This window comes from Parasteatoda tepidariorum, chromosome 8, assembly GCF_043381705.1.
Source record: "Parasteatoda tepidariorum isolate YZ-2023 chromosome 8, CAS_Ptep_4.0, whole genome shotgun sequence".
NCBI lineage: Eukaryota > Metazoa > Arthropoda > Arachnida > Araneae > Theridiidae > Parasteatoda > Parasteatoda tepidariorum.
In genome coordinates, this window is record NC_092211.1 from 37,718,416 (window position 1) to 37,745,002 (window position 26,587).

At 27.3% G+C, this 26,587-nt stretch overlaps 1 protein-coding gene across 1 annotated transcript; it reads right to left on the reverse strand.

Moving 5' to 3' along the window:
- Positions 1 to 984: 984 nt before the first annotated feature.
- LOC107438601 (CCR4-NOT transcription complex subunit 9) lies at positions 985 to 23,409 on the reverse strand. The gene is made up of 9 exons (XM_016050919.3): positions 23,132 to 23,409; positions 21,373 to 21,491; positions 17,933 to 18,053; positions 13,017 to 13,104; positions 10,228 to 10,334; positions 8,696 to 8,791; positions 6,858 to 6,956; positions 4,815 to 4,906; positions 985 to 3,145 (listed from the first exon to the last, which is right to left on the reverse strand). The coding sequence occupies exons 1-9, from the start codon at positions 23,153 to 23,155 to the stop codon at positions 2,980 to 2,982; spliced, it is 912 nt and encodes a 303-aa protein (XP_015906405.1). The 5' UTR covers positions 23,156 to 23,409; the 3' UTR covers positions 985 to 2,979.
- Between the last annotated feature and the right edge of the window lie 3,178 nt (positions 23,410 to 26,587).

Here is a 26,587-nt window from a genome sequence, read left to right on the forward strand (position 1 = left end):
CTATGATGCAGCACTCAGTCCCTAACAGGATGCTAAGCCTGGCTTACAATCCGGTTGAAAGAGAAGGGGGTCAAATCACCTTCCTCTCGCCTAGAGTGAAACACAGGCAGAAGAGCATGCAGCCTGCCAACTCCGAAATAAAATTGCCCTCTTGAGAGCCACATTCTTATAAAAGGGCAAACTTACTATATAATCCCCTTTTCCATTTTACGAGGAGCAGCACACGGCAAACATGCTGGTCATCAACAGTCAACATTGCTAGTCTGTTACTTTTGAGAAAACCAGTGTCAGGATTCTGATTCCTCTCCCACGCATTTGATTGACCCCTGACCGAAGGGTCAAAGGGTGAGGGACACGAGAAGTGTCGTTTCACTCAGAATGGGGGTGGAGTGAGGAGAAGTGAAGGACATTTTTTTGTGAGAAAAAGGATTTTGTAATGTAGATTGAATGTGGAGACGGGAGAGACTGGATGCAGTTAGGGAGTAGGTAGCAATAGAGTACATGTACTTGTTGTACTTATGTACGCGTTGATATTTAATTGTAAATATTTAAATAATCAAGAATCTTAACCTAAAATAATATATATGAAAAAAATTCCATGTCATCATTAAGAGTGATTTAATAACTGAGCGAACCGAGGTAAAAACATCTCACAAAAGAGAGATGTCACAACCAGTTAGTTTAAATGAAGATTTTTAAAAAAACTAACAAATCAGAAAAATTGTAAAAAGTATTAAACCAACAATAATATGAAAATCTGAAATCTGAAAATTATAATTAGTGTTTATAGCAAATAAAATATTGCTCCCCAAGTCAATGTATTTATTTGGTAGAAAGTCAGAAACTAAAAACAGAAGAACCATCGCAAGAGAGAAGCAGAAAAATCCTTCGGTCTAGCTCGGAGACCCTGGGTGTGCCATAGCCATCACAAAAGTGTGCCCTGGGGTGGTCAAATTTTTGAAGGAAAAAAAAATTCACAACACATAGTAAAACAGAAATTTATTTTTTAAATAAAATAACATTTCAGTTTTATACAATTGCAGTTTATTTTAAATAAAATGCAAAGCATATATTTTCTTCTCAAAGAAAATACATCTAAATGTTCAATTTATTCTTTCCATAATCCTAATACTTTGTCATTAAATGAAGATAAAAGGAAAAGAATTATCATATATTTCAACAATTTCAAAAAACAATACAAATAGAGACACAAACACAATGAACAAATACATTTGCAAATTTCCTGTATTATGCACACATAACTGAAGAATCTTAAATTATCAACAGTACATTCAAAGAAATTCAAAAATATCATAAGTACATGTTGAGCATGCTGTAAAAGAATCACTTAGTTCAAACATTGCATAATATGCAATTTTTGATGCAAAATATTTTCTTGGCACTAATTGTTTTCAAGGACCACGATTTAAATTGGTACCAAATAATAAATCTAACAAAAAAGCAGAACCAAATTTTTTTTTTAAATATATATTTTAAAATATAAGTTAAATAACATTAAATGCTATCAATCAAATGCCTCTGATTTTGAAGAATTATTGTCTCCATACATTAAATAAATTAAAAATTTATACATGCTTTAAAAAAACTGTTATTGGAAAAAAAAATAAAGAAATTAAAAAGTTAGGCAATTTGGAAATTAGATGAAAAAATATTTGTACCAGATTGTAAGATAGTAGCATATACGGAAAAAAATACACAAAGAAACAAAATATAATTTATCAATAAAAAAAAGAAACAAATAAGTTATGTACACTAGAATAGATCACAAATGAGTAGCGAAATCGAGGCATAATTTTCAACAAAAAAAAAATGTGCAAGCCAAATAATAATTAAACATTAATGAAATTTTGTGTAAGATTCTTAGAAAAATTTCACAAGAAAAAATATATATTGATATATATAAATGCAAATATATTACTACAAAACAAAAGTAATAAAAAAGAGAGAAAATGTTTGTCATAAACCAATAAAATTTCAAGTAAAGAAATACTTTTGAAAATTTAAGTAAATATATAAGAAGTTTTATTTTTCTTTCGGAGCAAATTTTACTCTGCAAACTCAGTAAATCAGTTATTTAATTAATTACTGATCATTGCCTAAACATTAACATCTTAAAGTTAAACATACTTTATTTTGTTATACAAATGCATTAATGTTTTATAATGATAGGAAAATTAATTTTGATTAATTTAAGAAAAGAAAAAAAACTTCACTTATATTAAGATACACAAAAATTGCAGTATACACAAAAGGAAATCGGAAGAATAAGAAATATCAGCTAACGGCTTTAAATTATTACATGTTTAATGGCTCATCTATTCCACACGCTATTATAAAATACTTAAACATTAAAAAACAGGAAAAAATTCTCAAAGTCAAAAAAAACATTGATAAAATGTATGCTCACTTGTTTTGAGAAACATGTATACTAATTACAATAAAAAGAAATATTTTATGAGCAAATCTATATCATACAATATCTGCAACATGTTACAAAATATTTTAAAAGATACATGTATTTACAAAAATATTTACATTTTATAAGTTTTTTTAGTCAACAACTCCTTAAAAGTACATAGCTTAACATCCTACATGCCTTTCACCATAAGAAAACATTTAGCATGGTAATGAAAAAGCCATATAGCATAGATTATCTATACACACACTAGCTACAATCACCTTTCTCAAACTGTGATGAAATTCATTTTTATCACAAAAATATTCTTATCACATTTATAAAAAAAAAAGTTATATATTAATAGCGTAGTAATTTTTTTTCCCAAATTTCACCTGAATAAGACTAGCTACTTTGATTATACTATTGAAAAACTGCAAAAATAAATTAATGTTTTATGACCTTATAAATGTTTGTAGAAAGGTTACCAAGTTATTTCAATATTTATTAGAAACAGTAGATTGGTCTGTTTGCTATTTTTAAACAGGATGATGTTAATAAAATTACATATTATAGGCAAGGCGCTCTTCTGTCACTGGTGTAGCAGTTTCAAGATTTTTTAGCAACTGACTTAACCAGTGCTTAGTTGATTTGTCATCTTTAAGGCAAGTAGCAAATGTGTTATCCTTTAAATTGTCAGGTAGGCATTGGCGCAGAGCCTCTCTTGCCCTAAAAAAATTCAAAGCACACATTGAAAATCACAATTTTAAAAAAAAAATAATAAATTAAATTTGAATAAAAGATAAACTTATGGCACACAAAGGCAAATTTTAAGGTAAGTATTAACTTTTGAACGCTTAGTGTAGTATTTTGATGGATTATTCTTAATTTTCTTTTTTGGTCTAAGATCATATTTTCTCTCAGTAATATTAGAAAATGACTTTGCAATTTTATAGTTTACTGCCTTTTTCAATGTGGTTTCATGCCCATTTAGTATTTAACAATTTTGAGAAGAATTGTGATTTAACGGTTTGCTGTTGAAAAAAGAAAAAAAATTTAAAGTGGCATTAAAAAATTTTTTTTTACTTTTTTCAGAGGAGGGGAAAAGAAAAAAGCATCCTTCTTAAAAATAAAATTTCTTTAGTAATGAAAAATAGAACATGAAAGTTATTTTTGTCCCAAAATAAGCAACAACGAAAAAAAACTTAATAAAAAATCTTTTTATCATATTTGATACAATATATTTATTAACTCATTAATACTCAAATCATACTCAAGTAGAGTATAATTTTGAAAACTTTTGAGCACTAATTTCACAAAATTTAAAGATAACATTGATGATTTTAAGGCATGAAATTATTATTTAAAAACCCCAAATTGTACTTATTCTAATTAAACTAACATAATAACAAATCTAAACACAAAATCAAATTTTGATTAATATACCTAGCTGCATCAAACAAATAGATACAAAATTTATGGGGAAAAAAGTGTTCACTCACCCTGAATTAAGATTTTAAAATTCAAAGTTTGTAATTGTTCTGAGTTAGAATATTTACTAAGTATCTGAGTTCTTTTTAAATAAATAAAAAGTATACCACACAATACTTCTTAAAGTTAAAGAAAATTAGGAAAGAAGATAAAATTTTAGGGCATTTCAAGAAGTAGGAATTATAGGACAAGCACTTTTATTTCCAAAATGAAAATAGTATTTCATTTCTTTATCTTAAATATTGTATCAACTTCAGATGATTGGGAAAAAAGTATTAAATTGAAAATAGTACTTATTTATGAAAAAGAAAACTTCAATGGAAAAAATAAAATGAAGAAATAAAGAATAAAATTAAATAGTAAATTAAAACATTATTTTTGATCAAATAATAAAAACTGAAAAAGTTTAAGAAAATAAAAAAATTTCCATTTGAAAAAAAAGTGTGTTTTATTTAAGAGACATTATAATATTTTGTATTTTTTCAGTAACATTTTATTACTGATATCAAATATTGTGATATCAAACAGAAATAACAAAATAAAAATTTCTGTTTCATTTTACAAATTTTAACTTTTTCTAAAACTCGAGGATGGTGTGAAATTTGAACAAAAAACTTTTAGTTTAAATTTTAACCAAAACTTAATTTATGAATTTAAAAATAAATATTATTGAAACTATAGCTACTGAAATATTTGTAGAGTACAATCAATTAGTTAATAAATAATTAAACAAAAAAAAACACTTTTCTAATTGACAATACAAAATAAGTACTTTTCAGTCACAATGTCATATGAAAAAGTAGACTGTATGCAGTCATTCCAAAAAGTTTTTTTAAAAAATGAAAACAGATTACTGTTCTACACATTAATATTAAAGCACTTTTTAAGATTTGAAAAACTACTGTACCTTGGATTATCCGATAGACGTAAGTAACACCTGATAACATGCTTCAAAAGGCGTGCAGATTGTTCCTTAGATAAAGAGATCACCATCTTACCCTAATATTCCAAAAAGAAAAAATTATAAAACATTAGCACATTTAAAAAAAAAACTGAATTGAATAATATTGATAAAATTGAGGGAGAGAAAAAAATACTGATTGAAAATAAAAACAAGAAACCAACATGCATTATCAAACAAAAATTGGCTATAGAATGACTCAACTTAAATAACAACACTTAGAGATGATTACAAAAAAAAAAACACTTTTTTTAATCTTTGCTTACCATTGACCATACATTTTTATGTTAACAAAATCAGTATCATCTATGCACAATTTTGCTTTTCTAAGACAATATAACAATTTTTTTTAAACAAACTGTAGTTGAGTACAATTTTTATTTTACAATGTAGTTTTCAAACTTGCATTGCTAAAAAAATCTATAAGTGCTGTTAAGAGGACTCTATGCCACAGAAAAAAAACCTCATGGTCAGTTCTCTTTCATTTGCTTAAGTAATTTAAAGTATAGAAAAAGTGAATTCAGGTAAGCAAATATCAAAAAGCAAACAAATTGTGGCATAATTACTCAAAATTATCAGAATTACATAGAACAATTTAAAGATATTACATAATCTTGCAAAAATTTACATTTTAATCATTTGAAGAAAAAAATTTCAGCATTTGAAACTTAATGGTTGACTCAAGGTTTGTCTTACTTTTTTCTCGAAACTGTAAATTTTAAACTGCCGATGGAGGTGAAATGGAATTTGCCATGAAAATTTCCTCCCATGGTATAGGGTCCTCTTAAGTTTAAAGACATTAAATTAAAATTTTCAACAAAAAGTAAAACTTAATAAAATCTATCAAATTATCTATTTCATTACGGAAGATTTGACGTTAGAGAATCAATATTGGGAAACTCGTCTACATTATAATTTACATGTTTTCTGTTTCTATAGTTAAAAGTTTCTCTTTCGTTCACTTATGTAACAAAAAGGGAAGGATCTCGTGAAAGAATACTTAAGATCTAACAAACATCATAAAGAAAAAAATTTTAAATGTTTTTAATAATTTTCTTTTTTAGAAGAGATTCCTTTTTAAATGCACTTTAGCACACTATAGGAACTCAAAACAGTTTAAGACAATAAACAAAACAGATATAAACATACCAGCTTACACTAATAAACACATATAATATAAAATAGTCTTTCTTTTTTAATTATAAACTTTAATTTAAAAATCACATGTAGAAAACTTATTCATGCTGTAGATTTTATTATGAAGGAAATAACAAAGTCACAAATTTGATTATTAATTAGATTTAATATTTAATCAGTTCAGTCAGAACTAATCTTAACATTGAACAATGTGGACTGGTGAGGAACTCATAACATAGTGGCAATCTCATAACAATGTGGAACTCATAACATAGTTTCTGTGTGAAATTGCAAATCAACAAAGCATTAATTATGCAAAAGAAATAAATTTCAAAATTTGACCCGATTTGAAAATTTTAAATTTTGCTATCTATGGGATAGTCAAAAATATGCTAAGGTAATATCTGAATAAAGTCCAATAGTAGTGTTTTAAGCAACTCAAAAAACACCAAATGTTAAACTACATTCTGCTTCTTAGCTATACCCAATTAGAAATGACAGGCTTAAAGCAATATAAGGATAGATTTTTCAAGTTTTTTAGAACATTTTTTGGTGAAAAACACCAGGTTTTCCATCCCATCCAAAGAATAAGATGTTGTAATCAGATCTAAAAAGAATAATTGAAGCTTTTAAAGAATCTATTTGGAAATGATATTAAAGAATTCTTTATATAAAAATGATTCTTCTGAAAAAAGTGTGGCTTATCTCTATTTTGCTCTAAACTCTTCAAATATGTTATCCTTTAATTTAATAGCATAGGACAACTGGACTTTAGTCTAAAAATGTTTCCCTGACCAGCCAACTTACAGATGCAAAGAACATAAAAATATTAGTTATAGGTAAATCACTTACAAGAATCATGGCCACATGAGAGAACCTTTCATATGTCTGACAAATATAATTTAAGCCAGTCTCATCTAATAAGATCTTTTGTAAGATAAATGTTGCTACCTAAACATAAAATAAACAAATATGCTAAAAAAATGGCCATTATATTACATAAAATAGTACAAATTATAATTACAATAATCAGTTTAGTATAAATATAGTTATATTACAAAACATGAAATCATCATTACTCATCTAACCTCGTAAAACCCAGTGTCTAATATATTGGACATTTGATACAATTTGACCACTTAAACAATCTCTTCAAATTAATTTTACAGTTTGTATGCTTTTGCAAAACACTTGAAAGCTTGAGGGAAAATATAATTAAATTGATCCTTGTGGGTCAGAGCTTTTAATTACAATGAAAAATCATAAGAAAGCTACAAAATTCAATCTAAGTAACCTTTAAGAAAATTTTATAGCATATAAATATCTCATTATTTGAGTCTGGAAGATTTTGTTTTATGACTAAAATGTGAAGAAATACTATAAAAATGTTTAAAAATTTTATCAAATAATTTTCAAATACCAATACTTTTTTAATATACATCAAAATACAAAATAACTATAAAAAAAAGTTAATAAAATTTAAATAATTGAGATTCAAACAAATATATTTTATTGCATTTATGAGTTTACTTTCTTATTAACTACATATTTCTAAATAAAAATCACATTTTTGCCATTATTTAAAGTTAGCATCTCAGAAAATTAATCCTGGCTAAATGGTGTTTTAAGTAAAGCTGGAAGTTAATGATAAGTCAAATATATCATAAGCCTAATAAGAATTTCTTTTTTACTTGTATTGCAATTTTTTTTAACTATTTTTTACATTAATAAATTCAATTATAGCTTTAAACAATTTTAAAGAACAAAATTCTTTTTGAAATTTAAGGAAATCATGTATAACTACGTAGAAATAATTATTTAATGTGAATTAAAAACAACCATTTAACAAGTTTATATAAGTTAGTTGCTTTTGTTTTCAGAAAGAAATGGGATAAAAAAAATTTGTTTATTTTAATTATTACTAGTGCAGCTTAGTTTGGCCATTCAGGTTTAAACTTCCGTAAAAAGAAAGCATGTCATGTTATCTATGCAAGAAATATATAATGTTGCAGAGTAAATGAAACCAATAAAAAGTCTTAAAAAGTTTGAAAAGATGCAAAGGAATATAAATGTATGAAATGAATTTTGAAAATAAAGTATCCGCACGATTTAGAACTAGAAGCTGATTTTTTACAAATAGTTTATTTGGGTCGGGATAGCCTGGTTGGTAGGGCACTGGGCCCATGTCCAAGAGTTCATGGGTTTGATCCCTGGTGGGCCGAAGACTCCCCGTGTAGTAAATGGTGACTGATGCACATTAAATCTGTCGAGTCGCTAAGTCCTCCATGTTCCTATAATAAATCAATACTTTTGGGGGTACTGATTCGTGGCTGTTCAACGATTCTTGTCTTCTGGATTGGTTCAAAATTACAAGGCTACAGAGTTGAACATTAGTAGTCGTAAACCAAAAATTGGTTCGGCTGTTCAATGATGGATATAAAATATAAAAAATATAATAGTTTATTTAAAGAAGGAATGAAGAGGTACTGCTATCTAGGGCAAAAGTGCATTCAGATGCAACTTATCATTGAATGTTTTATTAGGTGTATTAAAAATGCTTTTTCCTTCATAAATATTAAACCTCACCAATTCTGAAGCATCATATTCATTAATCACATTTAAACAATGGAATAAATGTAAAATTACATGATTAAAATAAAATATTAAAGTAGAAATAGAAAAAGACGTACCGTTTTCGATAATTCACTACCAGACTCCATAATTCGCAGACAAAGTGGAATTATTTCAGTACTAAGGAGGAAATTAATAACTTCTTGTTCATCAGTCTAAAATAAAATTTAAAAAAAAGTGAATTATGTAGAATGCAAATAATAAATACCATACTTGATATATAAATTTTTAAGAAAAAATTTGTTTCTAGACTATTTCAAGATTAAACTTACGAGACACACAAATCACAATATAGCCATAAATATAAATATAAAAGTCTTGGGAAATAAAATGATATACAAAAACATAAATTTAATTAACACAAGATATAGCTTTCCAAAACTAATTAGTGAATGACCCCCTAACAAATCATATTGAATAATACAAACTGTCAGTACCTGACCTCTATCTTTTTGAATCCATGAATTTAAAGAGGATTTTAATTAGTTTTTATTAATTTTGAAAAGTTAAATATAAAAATGCTTGATGATAAGGGTATTTCAAAATATTTCTAGAAATATAATAAAAAATTAGAAAATAATTTTTAAAAAATGGACTAATGTGATGATAATGGAATGTGGTGGAGTGGATGGAATGGAATGTGATTATAAAAAAAACAGCAACTCATATTTCAAAGGAAATATCTCATGTTAGTTTTAAAGTTATAGCAAATAGTTTTCACAATTAGGTTAAAAATTGCAACATTTACAATACTTGCAATTATGATTAAATATACGATATTGTGACAAAAATGAGCAAAAACTGCCTTTAGACTCTTTTGATAATGATTGGCTACTGGTTTGGGAAACCACTACTTATTATTTCAAGGTACTTCTAATCCGATTTTAGTAGTACCAGACAAATGAACCGCTGTTAATTCAAATTCTGAAACTATGTTTTTATTGATTTGCTCAATAATATGAAAATTTAGCAGTTTCTTGGATAATTAACTGACTTTTAACTATACATAGCAAAATATTATTTTAAGAATTTAGAGTCATCATGCACCTTCGCTTCAAAAACCTTTATAGCACACTCTCGTAATTTCAAAAAGTTACATTTCCTGAACCTAAATTTTGCATTTTTTTATTTAAGGCTTATAGCTTAAGTTAGAAAAATATACAAATGCATGCATCAGACTTAAATAAGTCCCAAAAATATTTTTTGCTACACAATTGACCATGAATTCTAAAAAGCACAACAGTGAAACATTTGTTTCTAATTGTCTTTAACAAAAAAATTGAAATTGGTTTTTCTTGGTTAAAGGGTTAAGAAATAAATTTGATCAAGAAGATTACACAAGAAAAATGGTTATCATACGAACATCTAAAATTAATCAATCTACTTTATCATTATATTTAATAAAATTTTGAAATTTAAAAGTCTGATTAAAAGCTACATAGTTTAAGAGATAAAATTATTATAATTTTAGCGATTTAAATTATTGCGAACAATATATTGACAACTTTTATCTCAATGACCTTGATAAGGTTAACTACAACTACATTACAATATAAAAACAAATATTTAAGTGTCAGAGTCTAAAACCTACTTTAACTAAGGCTCCAATAACTCCTAAGCTGGTTAATCGTAAGTACTCAAATGGTCTTGTTTTGCTAACGGTATGCAGAAATGGGTACAGGTAAAGAGGTGTATTCGCTGGAAAAAAATTTAAAATAATTAAATATCAAAATATAAAAAAATTTTATTTTAAGCTTAAAAAACTAATACCAATCCAGTATAATTTTTATAGTATCATTTGAACTTACCCAAGTAGATTAACAATTATTTTACTTACAAATATACCAGACAAATGTATTTCAAGCATCTCTTAAACTGTAGGGAATGAAAAAAAATGCTGTTAATGTATTAATCTTCATTTTTTTTTCAAAATTTCTTGGATATTAAATTTTCCTTAAGTGTGAACAATCAGATTAAAATATAGAAATAATGAGCACATGCTTGCCAAAGGTGAAGAGCAAAATTAAAAGTTTTCAAATTGTTTCAATACTAAATAGGGAACAGTTCACACCTAATAACTATAGGAAAAAATAATATTTACTGAAATAATTATTTTAAATATATATATATATATACTGCCACAGATATAAGCTGAAATTCTAAAATAATTTCTTGCTCAATTCATGGTAAAATTGACACTTGTGGCTTTTAAATGAAAAACTCATTGGATACCTGTTTATAAAAATGCCAAAGAAATCATAAGATTTTTTAAAAAGCTTGCTACTTAAAATAGATTCCTGATGTAAAATGAAATAATAATGAAAAATAAGATAAAATCTGGGGTTTAATGACGAAATTTCTGATGAACTTTTGGGGTTTAATGACGAAAAAAAGCAAACATCTCTGTTACTATTAGTATATCTTGAGTTAAACAAGGTACTTAATTTATTAAAAATTTCATTTAATTTAAAAATGTTTTATTAATCCCATTTGTCTAAATCCTTTAAAAACTGTACATAAATAAGCAATAAAAAATAAAAATGCTACATCCCACATATTCCATAACAAGAGACACAAAACCAGTTGACAAATTAAGATTTGAGAGAAATAAAAAATTTGATGGCGAAAATATTGCTAAGAGAAGATATTGCTATTTATTTCAGTGAATAAATTCCACTTTCTGTTGCTCATGCATTTGTATAGAATGCTCAAATGTTTCTCTATGTTTAGAATCTCTTCATTTTTGTGGTTGTATCTATTTTATACACTGCAATAAAACTGAAAGTATTGTAAAAATTCCCTTCTTTATATTGCCTTCTTCTTATTATTTTATTAAAAAATATTGACAACGTATCTTTGTGCTAAATGAGTGGCAAAGTGCAACAAATTTATTTAAATTATTTTATAATAGAAGCAGGGAAGACATTTACGTGCTATAGCGCGTAAAATACGCAAAAAATTGAAATCGGACGCAAAAAAATGATCGCTACGCGTCCCGCGGGACGCGTAAATTTTTGAAGAAAGTTTATAAATTTCCCGACTTTTTAATCTTTGATATCGAAACATTTTAATAAAATCGAAAAATTGGGACGCAAAAAATAAATCGGTATGCATCCTCGGTATAAAAAAAAAAAAAAAAACCCTGTCTCCAGAGTTAGACCAACACATGTTAGACACACAGGTGGGAAACCAGTTCTATGACTCAAAATGTTGACCATTATAGCACTTAGAGGAGATATTAGGGTAGAGAGAGCTAGTCTATTGTTTGGGCTCTGAAAACTTGTTCCAAGATGGGGGTTTCCATTTTGGCGAAAAATTCATAGCTGGCGGTCGCATCGTACAGGAATATTTTCAAGAGTACTAAAGATTTTTTCTCTCTTTTATTTTATTTTGAATGCTTTCCCAATTTTATTCGTGATTGTAAAAGATAAGCTTTCAAATAAAAATACATTATAGTATGTGTGCTACATTTAATTATTTACTTTTNTTTTGTTGATAAAAACAAGATTTTTAATTACAGCAGATGTGATTCCACACCAAGAAAAACTTGCAATTGATACCGCACTTCCAAAGAATGAGAATTTATTCAAAAGAAAAAGATTTTATTTTTATTAGTCGATGTCAAATAAATATATTTTTCTCTTTTCTTTTTCTGTTCACTGATATGCATGCAATGCATTTTCCCCACCCCCCTCGTAAATCAAGCAGAAAACGAAATCAGCATGCCACACCCTTGAGTTTGATTGACGGCCTAAAGGAAAAAATAAAACATTCCTCCCTTCCCTGCCTTCAAGGTCACAGAGGAAATGACGTTTCTCTGGGTAAACGGGGAAAAAAATTTTCCCCTTCCTTACATTTTCCTCTACTCAACTTCAAGGATGAGTCCAAATTCCGCTTTTTTCGTTCTAGTTTAAAATGGTGGGAAAATCGAGCAAAATTTTTCCCGGTTTTCTGGATACCGGATAAATGGTTCTCTACTGTATTTGTTTAAAAATTTATGTAAAGGACCCATTTTTTTTCAAAAGGACCCAGTTTTTTAAAAGTCATGGGTCCCAGGGACCCGGGATTTTGAAAGCCTAGTGTCTTCCCTGAGAAGTCATTTCCTAGTTCATTCTTGTAAATAATAGTTAACAGTATTAATTTTCCTGCACACTTTAACACATAATTTTAGCCAATACTGGTTTAGGGAGCAGCCTGGTTTAACGAGGGACTTTCCATAATCATATGACATAAGTTACATCATACGTTTAAATATATGTAATGTAAAAATTGTTCAAACAATAAATATTTGATAGATGGGATACAAAAAGCAGAGGGATAGCAGTAAAAGGATATATGCATTAAAAATATCCAATTTGAATATAGTGACACAAGAATTACCTTGCAAGAAAGCTGATCGTGTTTCTGGATGAGAGGCAACGCATTGCAAAAGAGCTAAAGCATTACAAACTCTGTTAGATTGATGAGCCTAAAATAACAAGAAAAAAAAACTAATGTATAATAATTATATACAATAAAATTCAAATTTTAAAAGTTAAGTTTTTCTTCTTTCAATATTATTTCTTTTCCAATTTTAATCTTTTTATTACCAAAATAAAATAAAAAATATGTCTGTGAAATTTGATTGTTAATCTTGAGCATGCAATTTTTGAATAAAAAGAATAACTAAGTCTACAGCTACTGTGCTTTGTTTTTAATGAGGGGCTTAAATTTTACATTCAAAGCCTAAATCGTCCTCAGAATGTACTTTTACAGGGGTGATTGTGAGCCCAACGCATAAAACCTAAAATTTCTAGAATAAAATCAGTAATGACGCATTTCAAAAAATTTACGTCTTTATAAATTTAAATCATTGATATTTCCAAAACATGAAATTCTAAATTAATTATATGCAGCATAATTTAAATTAATAATTATGTATAAGTTTACTTTTATCTCTAATCACATTTATTATTCTACCAGAAAAAATATTTACAAATGAAAGAGATGCGAAGTATAAATTATAGTTCTAATATTTTTATATAAAACATACAAGAATTTTTATGCATAAATGTGACCAATGATTTCTTGAAGCTTATGGACCTTGGATTTCTGGAAACTTTTGGATTGCAGTTAGCAAAAAATCGGGAAATTCAGATTTTCAGAAGCACAATCATCTCTGATTTTAGGAAAATTATTGAATTATAAAAACATACGACCTACTTATAACCAGCAACTCTCCAGGGACTGAAACAGTTATATATCTTTGATGAACTTTTTATTTTAGACATAGCTCAAAATGTGTAGTAAAGAAAGTAGACATAGCTTTTCAAGAAAGTGGACTTCAGTTTTTTCTCCAGATTTACATCATAATATAATTGACAATTCTTAATTTGTAAAGTTCATTTAAAACTATTTTAATGAACTAAAAATACATCTGATGACAAAAATGGAAAATTATGATCACATACATAATTACCCGTTTTAGAACATGAAATAGTCTTGTAACATGAAGATTAGTTGTTCCAAAAATTTGAATTAGTATAGTTCATTTAAAATGATTTTAATTAAATAAGCAATTTATTAATCACAGAATAAGACTGACGGGTTGTTTACAAAATAGTTTATTTTAAATATTTAGTTACATTTGAAATTACTAAAACAATTTTACTTCTAAACACTATTCTCATTTAAAAAATGTTAATCAAATTACAATTTTAATAACAGTAAGAAATTATTCCAATTGAGAGTTCATAAAAAAAACAATATTTTGAAATAACTAACAGTCATATCTTGAAAACTATCAATAATTAAAAAATAAATGTTATATAAATTTTATTTAATATATTTCCCTTAATTTGTTATTTTTATGGTTTCATTTTTTAACAAGAAATCAGTTAATTTGCAGTTTATGTTACTGTGCAAAGTTCAGCTTTCTTTCCAAAACTATTGTGACAAGTCTGTTATTAGTTAATATTTATTATTAACTAGTTAATATTTATTATTAACTTAAGTTATTAGTTATTCAAATACGCTGTAAGAACTTTGATTTATGATTTAAAAAAACTTTATAAGTGTTGAATCAAAATTAAATTAATATTAAAACTATATTATGACAATATTTTAGAAGCTCTAACTACCTAAACCAATTTGTTATTATAATACATAGCTTTGAATGCATGGCATCCAATTTGAAACAAATGCATAATTGAAATTTAAAGACTAGATAAAATAGAGAATTCAAAAAATACTTTAACTATTAAAACAAAGTTAGAATTAGCAATCCAAAATTTTAATTTAAAATTATGATTTCTTTTTTTTTTTCTCTTGATTTTTAAAATGACAAAATAAATGTAACAGATTTTGTTTAGTCATTCATCAAAAAATAAATAAATATTTAAGCTATATATTTTTATATTAAAATATTCATTTTTAATTCTATATCAATATAAATAAGTTAAGCTAAAAAGAAAAGATTTAAATCTATGTACTCATTGGAATTTTTTTCACAAAATTTCTTTATAGAAAATATGATAATGTCAAAGATACTGTAAGCATATTATGAGAAAAAAAATACTCATTGATAAAAGAAACAGCACAATTCAAATTCTGAGTTATTTAATTTAATAGAATGACACTATATCAGGAAAAAAATATCTGAATTCATCAGCATTTTTTTTTTCTTCTATTTTTGGCATATTAGGGTAATTTCTTCTTAATATAACCTCAAGCTTTAGAAATATGCATTTTCCACCAATGAAATATAATGTAGATTTTAATTCCATACTTTTTCAATCAAAAGGTAGAATTTTAATTAACATTTGTAATTTTTGTGAAAAAAATTCATGTTTATTAATTACTTTCTACAACTATGCAAGTCAATATTAAGACAGCATTAAATGTTTACTTTAATCTGTACTTTCAATTTCAACAATCAAAAGATTTTTAAAAATGAAATTTCAAATGTGTTGGAATTCAACCCACACCAAGAAAGAAAGTAATTTTGTTAACTAAAATTAATTATGCAGCAATTTATTTAAAATAAATTTTAAAACTAAGAAAAGAAAATAAAAGTATCAATAATTTAAAACACTGTTTTTCAACTTTTAAAATCAATATATATATACATAAAAAATCAGTTGATTTAAATTAATGACTTTTTTAAAAAATCATTTTATTTAATTCACGATTTAAATCGTGATTTAGATCAAACAGATTTAAATCAACAAACCCTGGTTTCAAGTTATTCAGTTTTATTTTATACATTCAGTTTTAACTCAATTGACTGAACCAGAGTGGGCGGTTCGTCCAGAAGAAACCTATTTCTTCCAGGAAACTGGAAGAAACTTGTTAAAATGGAAGAAACTAAAAATGACCAAAACACTTGTTTAGCAATATGTATTTATAAGAATAGCTTCAATTTAAACAATCTCAGTGAGAGTTCACTACTGTTATTTTAATTTCTAAAGAAATTTTTCTTTTCAATCATAGTGTTTCAGTTTTCACTTATACAAAAACAGCACATTAAATAGCATGGATATTATTACTATTATTCAAAGAAGATTGTAATTATAAACTGTTTAAAAAATTGTTTTTATAATAGATATTTCTTTTTGAAAAAGAGTTTTTTCATTTTCTTCTATTTGGGTTTTCTTCTATTTGGGTACCTTACTCATAACAAAATTCTAAAGTTAATTACACTTTTCAAACAATTGTTCCTATCAGAAAATATTTATATTTAGATACCCTCTTTCGTTTAGATACCCTCTTGAAGAAAAGTTTTTTCAATTTCCTCCATTTGGGTTGAAAGAAACCTATTTCTTTCAAGTTAGTTTTACTCCACAGTGAATGAAACTTGCTATCCCTTGACTGATCTTTAAAAAATGGCTCTTAATAAAAACAAATTCCTTTAATCTCTGTGATTTGGAATAACGTGTAAAAAATACGCAATTTGCATCAGTCTATATATAGCTTTCAAAATGTTTTTTAAATATTTTCAGCATTTTTTAGCACATTAAAAAAGATAGAAGTGGCACTCATTTTTTTCCTTCAAAAAATTGCACTCTTCCCCAAAAATATTAGCAGCACCTGATTTATAACAAAATTCCAAGGTTAATTACACTTTTCAAACAATTGTTCCTATCATAAAAATTTAAATCTAGATATCCTCTTTCGTTAATTGTGTATTTCCATATGCATAGTTTGTGCTAAAAAAAGGGTTTGTATACTATAATAGTTCATTATACAGATTATCATTATTCTAACAATCAAGCTACATTGTACTTTACAGTAGTATCACTCACTTAAACACAGTTTTACCAAAATGTCAAAAAAAATTAAAATTTAAGAGAACATATAAGGTAAAATAAACAGTCTAAAAATATATTAAATTTAAAAAATAAATAAATATAACTCAGTAGAGTTATTAAGTTTGATTAACAATCATAATTTTATAACAAAAATGCATACATAAGTAAAGGCATCTTAAAACCTCCAATACAAATTTATCTTTTGGCTACTGCGAGAAATTAATTTTGTGAAATTGAAAATAATGTATTTATAAGAGACAAAGAATAGGTCTATACTATTATAAGTACCATACAGATACACAATACATAGAAATACAGATACACAGTCAAATCATGTAGTTGACGTGGTTGTATCGACTATAAAGAAGAGACGAGCAAGACTAAACAAGTACTAATACTAGGTAATTTTGATTTTATTGTATTGCAATTAAGAAATAAGGTCCATAAGGTTAATTTCGGTCCATAAGGTTAATTTCAGTCCATAAGGTTAATTTTATGTATTTGTCATAAATGGAGCCACATTTGTCATAAATAACAATTTCAGCTGAGATAAATAAAGCGTAATTTTAGATTAATTTTTAAAAAAATTTATTATAATAATAAATAGAGTAAATAAAAATTAAAAATCACACCTATAAGATATAAAATTTTTCTCAATTGAATAAAGAGGAAAAACTATTTTAACAAAAAAACTGAGCATAAAATATATTATGTCTCTCAGTCGTGTATGCATAAATATGGCAAAAAGATATACTTTTGTGAAAATTTGACTACTGAAGTGATTTTTCATGTGCAAACATGCAGAAAAAATATAAACAAACAAATATAACTGCCAAATCTAGTTTTTATTATTTCATTTATAGCAGTAATACTTGACTAATTTGTACAAATAACTTACAAGAAACCAAAATTTCTCATGATTATTTATATTATAAGAATAAAATAATTATCCCATTAAGATATTGTTAACTTCAACTGCGCTTATCAATAAAACAAAAAATTACTAACTGTTAAAGAAGGAGGATTTATAGCTGGGTAGATGTTTATAATCTCTTGTAACAGAGCAGTAATTGTACCAAAAGAATGCCATAACATGGGAGCTAATTCAGGAACAGCTTCTCTCTTTTTGCTAAAAAAAAAATTTTTCATTAAAATTTTAAAAAATAATTAATAAGTGACAAAAAATTATAAATGAAGTCAGACATTGATAACTCAATCTTGTTTTAATTAATATGAGTATTTGGCTCAGTTATTGAATTCAGGCTTAAAAAATAATTTGTTAGCTTCTGAACTTCCTAGTGCAGAAATGTGACTATTGTTTATTTGTGTCTATTGTAATAAGGGTACATATCGGTTAGCCTAGCTTAAGTACATTCAACTATTTTTTTTTCTTTTTTATTCATTTATTCTTATTTATTTTATTCATTTATTCTTATTTATTCATTATTTATTTATTATATTTCATTCATTATGGACATTAAAAAAAATTAAATATGATTTAAAAAAATTTAAAAAAACAATTGAATTTACTTGCATTTGGCTAACCGAAAAACATTGTAATAAGCATAAAAACATAATTTTTAATTCAGGTAATATCTTTCGTTAGCACGTCTTACTTAACGATCAATAAAAACTTAACTTTTAAAGTTCACTAAAACTTTTGAAATAAACAGGCTTTAACAATTTATGCTTGCCAATTTATGCTAGTTTAAATATCCTAAATAAATTAATTTTTATACTCCTTACATTCAGCTCAACAATATAAATTATATTCTCACGCAAGTTTTAGAAGGGGGGGGGGACAGAAGTTCAATTTTTCATAATTTTCGCCGTGTATCTTTTTGTTCTCTACCTTAAATCAGAACAACAGAGAACTCATCATTTGAAAATGGTTGCCCATCGATTTCCTTCTAAACCCTACCCAACCATCCAATTATTAAATGTGGTATTTACCTTACATTTACAGCTACTTACAAAGATTTTCAAAGGAGTGGAATTCCTTGGTTTACTGTATTGTTACTGTTCTTTTTTTATAAATATATATCTACAACACATTTAGACTCTGATTTTTTAATAAGTGAGACATAACTGATCGAGACTTAAGTTTTGATCAAATATCCATCTTCAGCTTCATATTTACATACTTTATTTGAAGCCTCTGTTACAAATTTGACACGCCTTTCCACAGCTTTGGAGAAACAGGGAAACTTTGGTATTTCTCTCATGCATTCAGTTTCAGAATTGATGAGTAATTGAATATCATCTTCACATAAGTCTTGCCACATTGGAAGAGAATATGCCACACAAGAATTTTAATTAATGATTTCAAAGTAATCTGAAGATTGAAGTTTATTTTTTGGTAGTTAAAAAGTTTTAAGTCTTTTTCCTTGGGATGGTTTATATAGCTTTTAAGATGCTTCTTATAAACAACAAAAGGTCAACAACAGTTAACGATCTGAATTTGAATAAAAAGGCAGAATCATGATTTGCCAAGTTTTCTGGACAATGTTGCAAGATAATTGCATTTAATATGTTCAATAGATATTCTTAATTGACAGGTTATGTGTTGAATTCTAAAGTAGTTTATTCTAACCCAATGCAGCTGGACTTAAGTGAAAATGATTTTAAATCACACATCAATTCTGATACAATGTGAAATATCATAGTTTCCTTGTCACCCGCATGCTGTGAAAAAGTGTATCAAACTTGTGACGAAGGATTGGATTAAAATCTATGGATATGAAGCTAAAAACTGATATATCCGAACAACATTAAAAATCAAAATCAGTTTTGCCCCATTTTTCCAAAAAATTAAACATTATATGAATAGTGGATACTGAAAAGGAACCTTAACAATACAGCAAGCCAAAAAATTCTGTCCTATTGAAAATCTTAGTTAATAGTTGTAAATATATGAATGACACACAGAATAATTAGATGATTGGATAGGAAAGGTGTGGTTTGGGGAAACTTGTTGTGTAATCACTTTTATGTATCAAATTGTTAGTTTGGTTTCAAAAAAATGCACGGAAAATTTCACATTGAGAATTACTAAAAATTGATAAACTTGTGTTGTTTCTAAAAGATTGCACGAGAGTAAACATTTAAATTATTGATCAAAATATAATTTATTTAGGTTATAAAAACCATCAAACAAGCATAAAAAATTAAGCGTGCTCATTTCTAAAGTTTTGGTTAAATTTTTTAGAAATTTTAAAACAGACATGATTTTTTTTCAAGTTAATTATTTTAAGCATGATGTGCAAATAGTAGATATTAACAGATTTTATGCTGTTTTTATATTTATTACAATAGGCAATTTTTCATCACATAATTGATCAAAAACTATAAATAAAAATATTTTTTATTTCAATCCACTCTATAGAACACTCACTTTCATCAGGGGAATTTATTTCATTGCAATTCAAAAAGAGCATTTTCTTAAGAAAAGCAGCCAATTTTTAGTCAGTTCACTTACAACTGACATTAAAAACAAAGAAAAAAAATGATATACAGGGCATAAAGTAAGAAAATGTTGCCTCTGGTCCATAGAACTAATAACTAAAAGAATACTAGTCTTTATACATTTTCACTACTCTGTTTAATGTTAATGTATCTTGGATATCTTTAATAGAAAAAGTTAAAGAGAATTTTAATGAAAAATAATTATGCAAAGTAAATGTACTCTTCACAAATATATTGAAATATATTATTTTGTCACAAATACACAAATAGTTTGTCTAAAGTAAAAACTGACCTAGCCATTCGTCTAGACCTGTGGCAGTGACTATGACTATGGTCACAAGGTATAACTATTAGGTGGGGGTGGAGTAACTGTTTAGGACAGGTTTTGGCTTGGGTCGGCGAGAGAAAGGGAATTGTTTTCTTCAGTCTATTGTGTTAGCCTTAAAGTGAAGAGAAGTTATATTTCCTGAAATGTGCCAATCTTGTTTCCGTAGCAGGAAATAGCCTCAGACTTTGTGGAAGGGAGTTCTTACCGTAGACAGACTATACCAGCATGAAAGAAGAAATCATAACACCAAAACATACCATGCTTTAACATCAATTGCTAGGCTGAGAGACCGCTAATAATTATTTTACAGCGGTCAAATTTTAGTGGTCCTGGACAAACAGATCACAATTAATTTTGCGCCTTGATATAGATTATAAAAATTAGATTGGAAAATGGATCAAACAAGTTTTATTGATGTATTAACATGAAAATTTAAAAAACTTATTTCTAGATAAATGCTGTATCAATAAAATTCAATCTTCAAATCAGTAATAAAAAATTTTTAAACTTGCATATTTTTGCTATATTAAGTCTTATATTATAACAGGTTCCCTTTAAAGTTTGAATTGAAAAAGAATAGATATTATCATACCAAAAATTTTGAAATAAACCCTAAATAAAAATGTGTAAAATATCACAAAACAAAAATACACACCTGAGTTCAAGAAGAGCATTTTCTCTAGTTTCTGGTCTAGCAAGCTCACTTATCCATTGATATACTTTATCTTGATCTGTTTGAGTCAAATTAGCCAACTGAGGGGCATTCATTAGTCTCTACACATAAAGTATATAAAGTAATTAATGTTCAACTTATTTAGCTACAACAGGCAACAAAAAAAATACTGCAACAGGAAAATTTATAATATATTTTCAGACCAATATCAATTTGAAAGCAACAAAAATGCTATTTTCTATAATCAAAATTTAAATAAATACACTGATTTATTTTTGTATTTAATCTATGGATGGGTGGTCTAATGTAAACAATAACAAGCGTCCTTAAACCGGAAGAAATTTAGAAAATTTCCGGTGTATCCCTCCGCTTATGTTATGACTACAAGGCGATGTGTGAACAAGCCTAATATTCTATGCAGTTTTGTTATTGTAATTTGGGTTCAAATCTAAACATAATTGTACCATTCATAAAAGCTTTCAGAAATGTATTGATTCTCAGAAGTCGTAAGGCCAAAAAAAATTTTGGAAAGTTAATATCTCATTGTGAATAATTCCTAAGGTTTGCCATGTTTTGTATTTTATCCCTTTTTTGGCTACATTTGAATAAAATGTCGCCAAAAATATCTTTAAAAATATCTTTTTAAGATAGCCTAATTAGAAAATATTCTAATGATTATAATATTAATATGATAATGCAGAAGTTTAAAGGCTGAAAGAAAGAACTCGGTACATGTGAAATACTGCAAAAGATATGATGCAATAATATGATGGCGCGTTTTTTCAATCTGCGGCGTAAAAATATATCGGAAGCAGTAACCCGGAAGTCTTGAAAGAGCAATTTTACCACAAGTGCCACCACCCTTAGCTTTACACGATCACCCATCCATAACTATTTGTATCTTAATTTCATAATTATTCAAGATGTACCTAAATCATTTCTGCAAGAAACACCAACTAACAGTTAGCCAAACTTTGAAACCAACAATTAGTTTCATGGGGATTCAAACTTAAGCAATGACTTTGAAACAATAAGTTACATATTTTTAACTAATTTCCTTTTTGTTTGGAAACTTTACCTTTGAACACAATTTTAAAACAGCACGTAACTTTACAATATAGTTAAATTTTTGTTTACTTTTAAGAATAGTATTCTGTATGGGGATATTTCTGTATTGTTCAAGATATTTTTCAATTCTCTTTTAAAAAAACATCTAGAATTCAATGTTTTTAGGGGAGATTTCCGTATCCTGATCTGTGGCAGAATATAAGACAAATCTTGGCAACTGCCGGGCAGAGGCCCAGGAGAAACTAAAAAAAATATCACAGAAAGGGACCAACTCGAAATCTATAACTCGTAGCCACCTCCGAGCAAACATCTACAAGTTTGTTTTTCTTTTAAATTTGCAAGTTTAAAATCTATTTGGCATCTTGGCAATTGTAGTAGGCGCGACAGATCGTGATACAGAAATATCCCCACATCTGCCACATTTCACAATATTAGGTACTTCCCTACTAATGTATACATATTTTTCTTGCTTAACAATTCTTCAAAAATATTATGAGGTCACATCCATCGATGTTTATTTTAATATTTAAAAAAAATAGCTGAAACAAACACATAAAAATAAGGTAATTAGTGGGAAATGTTAATTACTAATCAGTCTGTTTCAAAATTTTATCATTACTTATACAGAGTACTATACCATTGTAGTGCTATTTAAAAAAAAAAAGAACCTTACTTGTTGACTGACAAGGGTATTCATTATTATTTATTTATTCGTACGTGACAATAACTCAATTTAAAATATAGAACACAAAAAAGTCATCAGATTCAACCAAGGATGAAAACTCAGAATAAACTTCAAAACTATTTAAAAATTCAAACAAAACTATTAAGAATTCAAATGGTTTTAAAAATGTTCCCTTTTATTCTTCAACAAAAATAAAATATTATAATCAATTAAACGTAACTCGAGCTTGACGTTGGCGATTATGAAGATCAGTTTCAAAGCATTATTTATTTTTAGAAACTGCACATAGCTTGCATAGTAGAAATTTCATTGAAGGAACGTTAGAACACGCCATCTAGGAATAGTTTTGATTCCATGTTAAAAATATGTGTCATTCTCACTGAGTGTAAATTTTTCGTATCGGTAAAATCACTTGCGAACGGAAATCCCATTTGCAAGTTTTTCACAGTAAAATATTTTCCAACAATCCATGCTCAGTTTTCATTAGCACTAGTCCCACAAAGGTCTGATCGTAAAAACACGGTTAACGCGACTTGAACAATTTTGTCTCTAAATATATGAACTGTATCAAGAACACCTGCAACCAATCAATGCCAGTAATAAAACTGAAATCTAATCAAAACAGACCAAGAACAGTTTCATAGTGGAATAATGAACTAACTGAATTAAGAAAGCTACTTAATTCAAAAAGAAGATTATATCAAAGAAGATTATATCAAAGAAGATTATATCAAAGAACTAACAATACGACTTTAAAAGAGATTTTAGGAAAATTGATTATTTCAACTGTGTTTTAGCAAGTACAGTCTGAGAAGATAACATGTTAGTCTTGGAGGGATTGTTACACAGATATTTTTTAACAACCTAAGACTATTTTGTACAAGATTGCTTCTGGCAAGCGTAAAAATCAAACGACATTAACAACAATACAAACCACAACTGTTAACTATACCTCGGACTTCTCTTCCCATGCTCTGTTCAACTCTTACCATGCTGATTTAAGAACATTAATAGATATCCCCATGAACACTCAAGATGACTTGGATTTTTCTGTGGAATATTTGAAATTTGCTATTGAACGTATGAACCCAAAGAAAGCTCCGAGGGAAGACGGGAGATTTCTAGCAAAATTATTTTTGAAGTTTTTAAGCAGCATCCTAAATTTATTTCAGTAAATACTTTTGATTCTTAAACTGTCTACAAAAAACCTTAAAAATTTCACTGTGCTTACGTAAATTAGTAACACTCTGTCTAGTTGTATAGTTACCTGAATTTCTCTCAAGTAATCTTTTTTCAACACGAGTTTCTTTTTCGGTTGGTTGATAATTTTTTAATACACTGAATACTAAGCATTACGTTATTTTTCTTTTAATAAAGGATATTCATTTCTTTTAGTCGCTTTTGCTTAATTTTTAACAAGATATTTTAGACAATATTAGGCAAAATTGAAATTTTAAGTCGATTTTATTCTCTGCGAATTAAGAATCCTACATCGCAACTCGCATAAATGCAATTAACAAAGCCCCAACTGCTGTTAACATTACATTGACTTTTGATTTAATTCATTACTTCATACGATTTTTAATTTTACTATACATTACTATAGTTTATCAATGGTAAGAACTCCTCATCCCTGCCACAAAGTCTGAGACCGTGTCCTGTTATGGAAACAAGAATAGTGCATTTCAGGGATGGTAGCTTATCTTCACTCTAAGGCTGGTAGATGGAAGAAAAAAGATTCTTCCCTTTCTCTCTTCGACCCGACCCCACACCCCTACTTGAAAAAGTTATACCTCGTTACCATAGTCAGAGCCACAGGCGAATTCTAGACGAATGGCTGAGGGAGTTCTTACTTTAGATAAACTATACCCGACTATACGAATCATGATGCATAGCAATTGGTGCAAACTGAAATTTTCATAGAGCACCCCAAATTAATCTGATTAAAATCGCTATCTGTTTTTACATGATATAAAAAACACGAATCGCGATCCTTATTCACGCCGTTTAAAAAATTCACATTGTGATTCGTATTTACGTGATTTAGAAAAACTTGCATCTCAATTGCATTCAAACGACTTAAATATCACAAAAGGCAATTCGCATTTAAGAGAATTAAAAATCCTTCACTAGGATTCATATTCAAGTTATTTAAAAAAATTCGCACACACATACATAGCGATATATTTCATAGTACTGACAATATTTAATCAATTAATAAGACTAAAAGAGTAGGTTTTGTCTCTAGGTTAATTATAACTTCACGCACAGTTGTAACATTTAAATTCAACGATCATACAGACAGTTACGAAAAATAAGGAAAAAAATTTTTTTTTACTATTTTTGTAAGAATATCATTGTTCAATAATGACCCCTTCACAATTATCCTAAAAGCACACTAATGACGCAAGTCTGAATTAAAAATTATGAAAAGTGGATATTTTATGAAATAATATGGCTTGTAAACTTGATTTTTTTTATTTAAGTTGTTCTTGAAATTTCTTTAAAAAGAAGTATATTAATGAAATTAGTATTATGAATTGTTATTAGAGTCAACCGGCCACTAACTTAATATTTCAATTTTCAGGTTTAGTTGCTCTATATCAGTAAAAAAGTTTCAGAAAGGCATAAAAACAATATTTATAGCACTAAAACGAAAATTTAAAATGTGTCAATTACCTTAAATCTCTCACCTGTGGCTCTAAGATCAAAAGAATAGTTTCTGATTGATTCCTGAAAAAGCCTGCTTTCAAAGCACAATAATATAGATTCTTCTGCTGAAGCCATATATCTAAGTACCCTCTCAGAGAATACTAATCAATAATTATTGCAAAAGGGGGAAGACCTTTTATTAGTCTTATTTTTAATAGACCCTATTAAAAACAATTTTCATCATATTATCAAATAAAAAAATTGAAAATATATAAAAAAAATTAATCATTTTTAATCTTCTAACATTATTTTTATACAGAATTTTTGGATGGAGCAAACATTTGAATTATTGAAAATTTTGCAGTTTCTGAATCCCTCTTTCATTAGAGTAAAAAACCTTTTAATCCATTTTTCCACCTTTGTTTTTGCAAACGCATAGTAAAAATATTGTTTATTAAACATAAGCCAAATTTAAATTTTTTAATACTCCTAAAATAGCTTTTGATAGGAGACAATTATTATCTTTAAATGCAAGAACCATTGAACCGAAGGAATAGGGGTGGGGGATTAAGCCCCCTCACATTTCACAAATGAAGAGACACAGCCCCTTCTAAAATTACAATTTTTCACTCAATATTTATCTAATTAAATTTACAATAAAAAATGCCTCAATTTCAAGCGAGCTTTAACGTTTCCTAAGTGAAAACTATTACCAAAGCATCCCCAACTCACCTCCCCCAAAGGAAATATACATAAACATTGCTGACCTCTGGGGAAAATGAGGTTTCAAAT

Bases quoted from the DNA above. Each gene is read 5' to 3' on its own strand.
- LOC107438601 (XM_016050919.3), bottom strand. From the start codon at position 23,155: ATGAATACCCTTGTCAGTCAACAA. The intron at 18,054-21,372 runs GTGTGTATTTTT...TTTTTTTTTTAG, and splicing joins AATGCTCTTCTTGAACTCAG to CAAAAAGAGAGAAGCTGTTC. The intron at 10,335-13,016 runs GTAATTCTTGTG...ATTTTTTTCCAG, and splicing joins ACGATCAGCTTTCTTGCAAG to CGAATACACCTCTTTACCTG.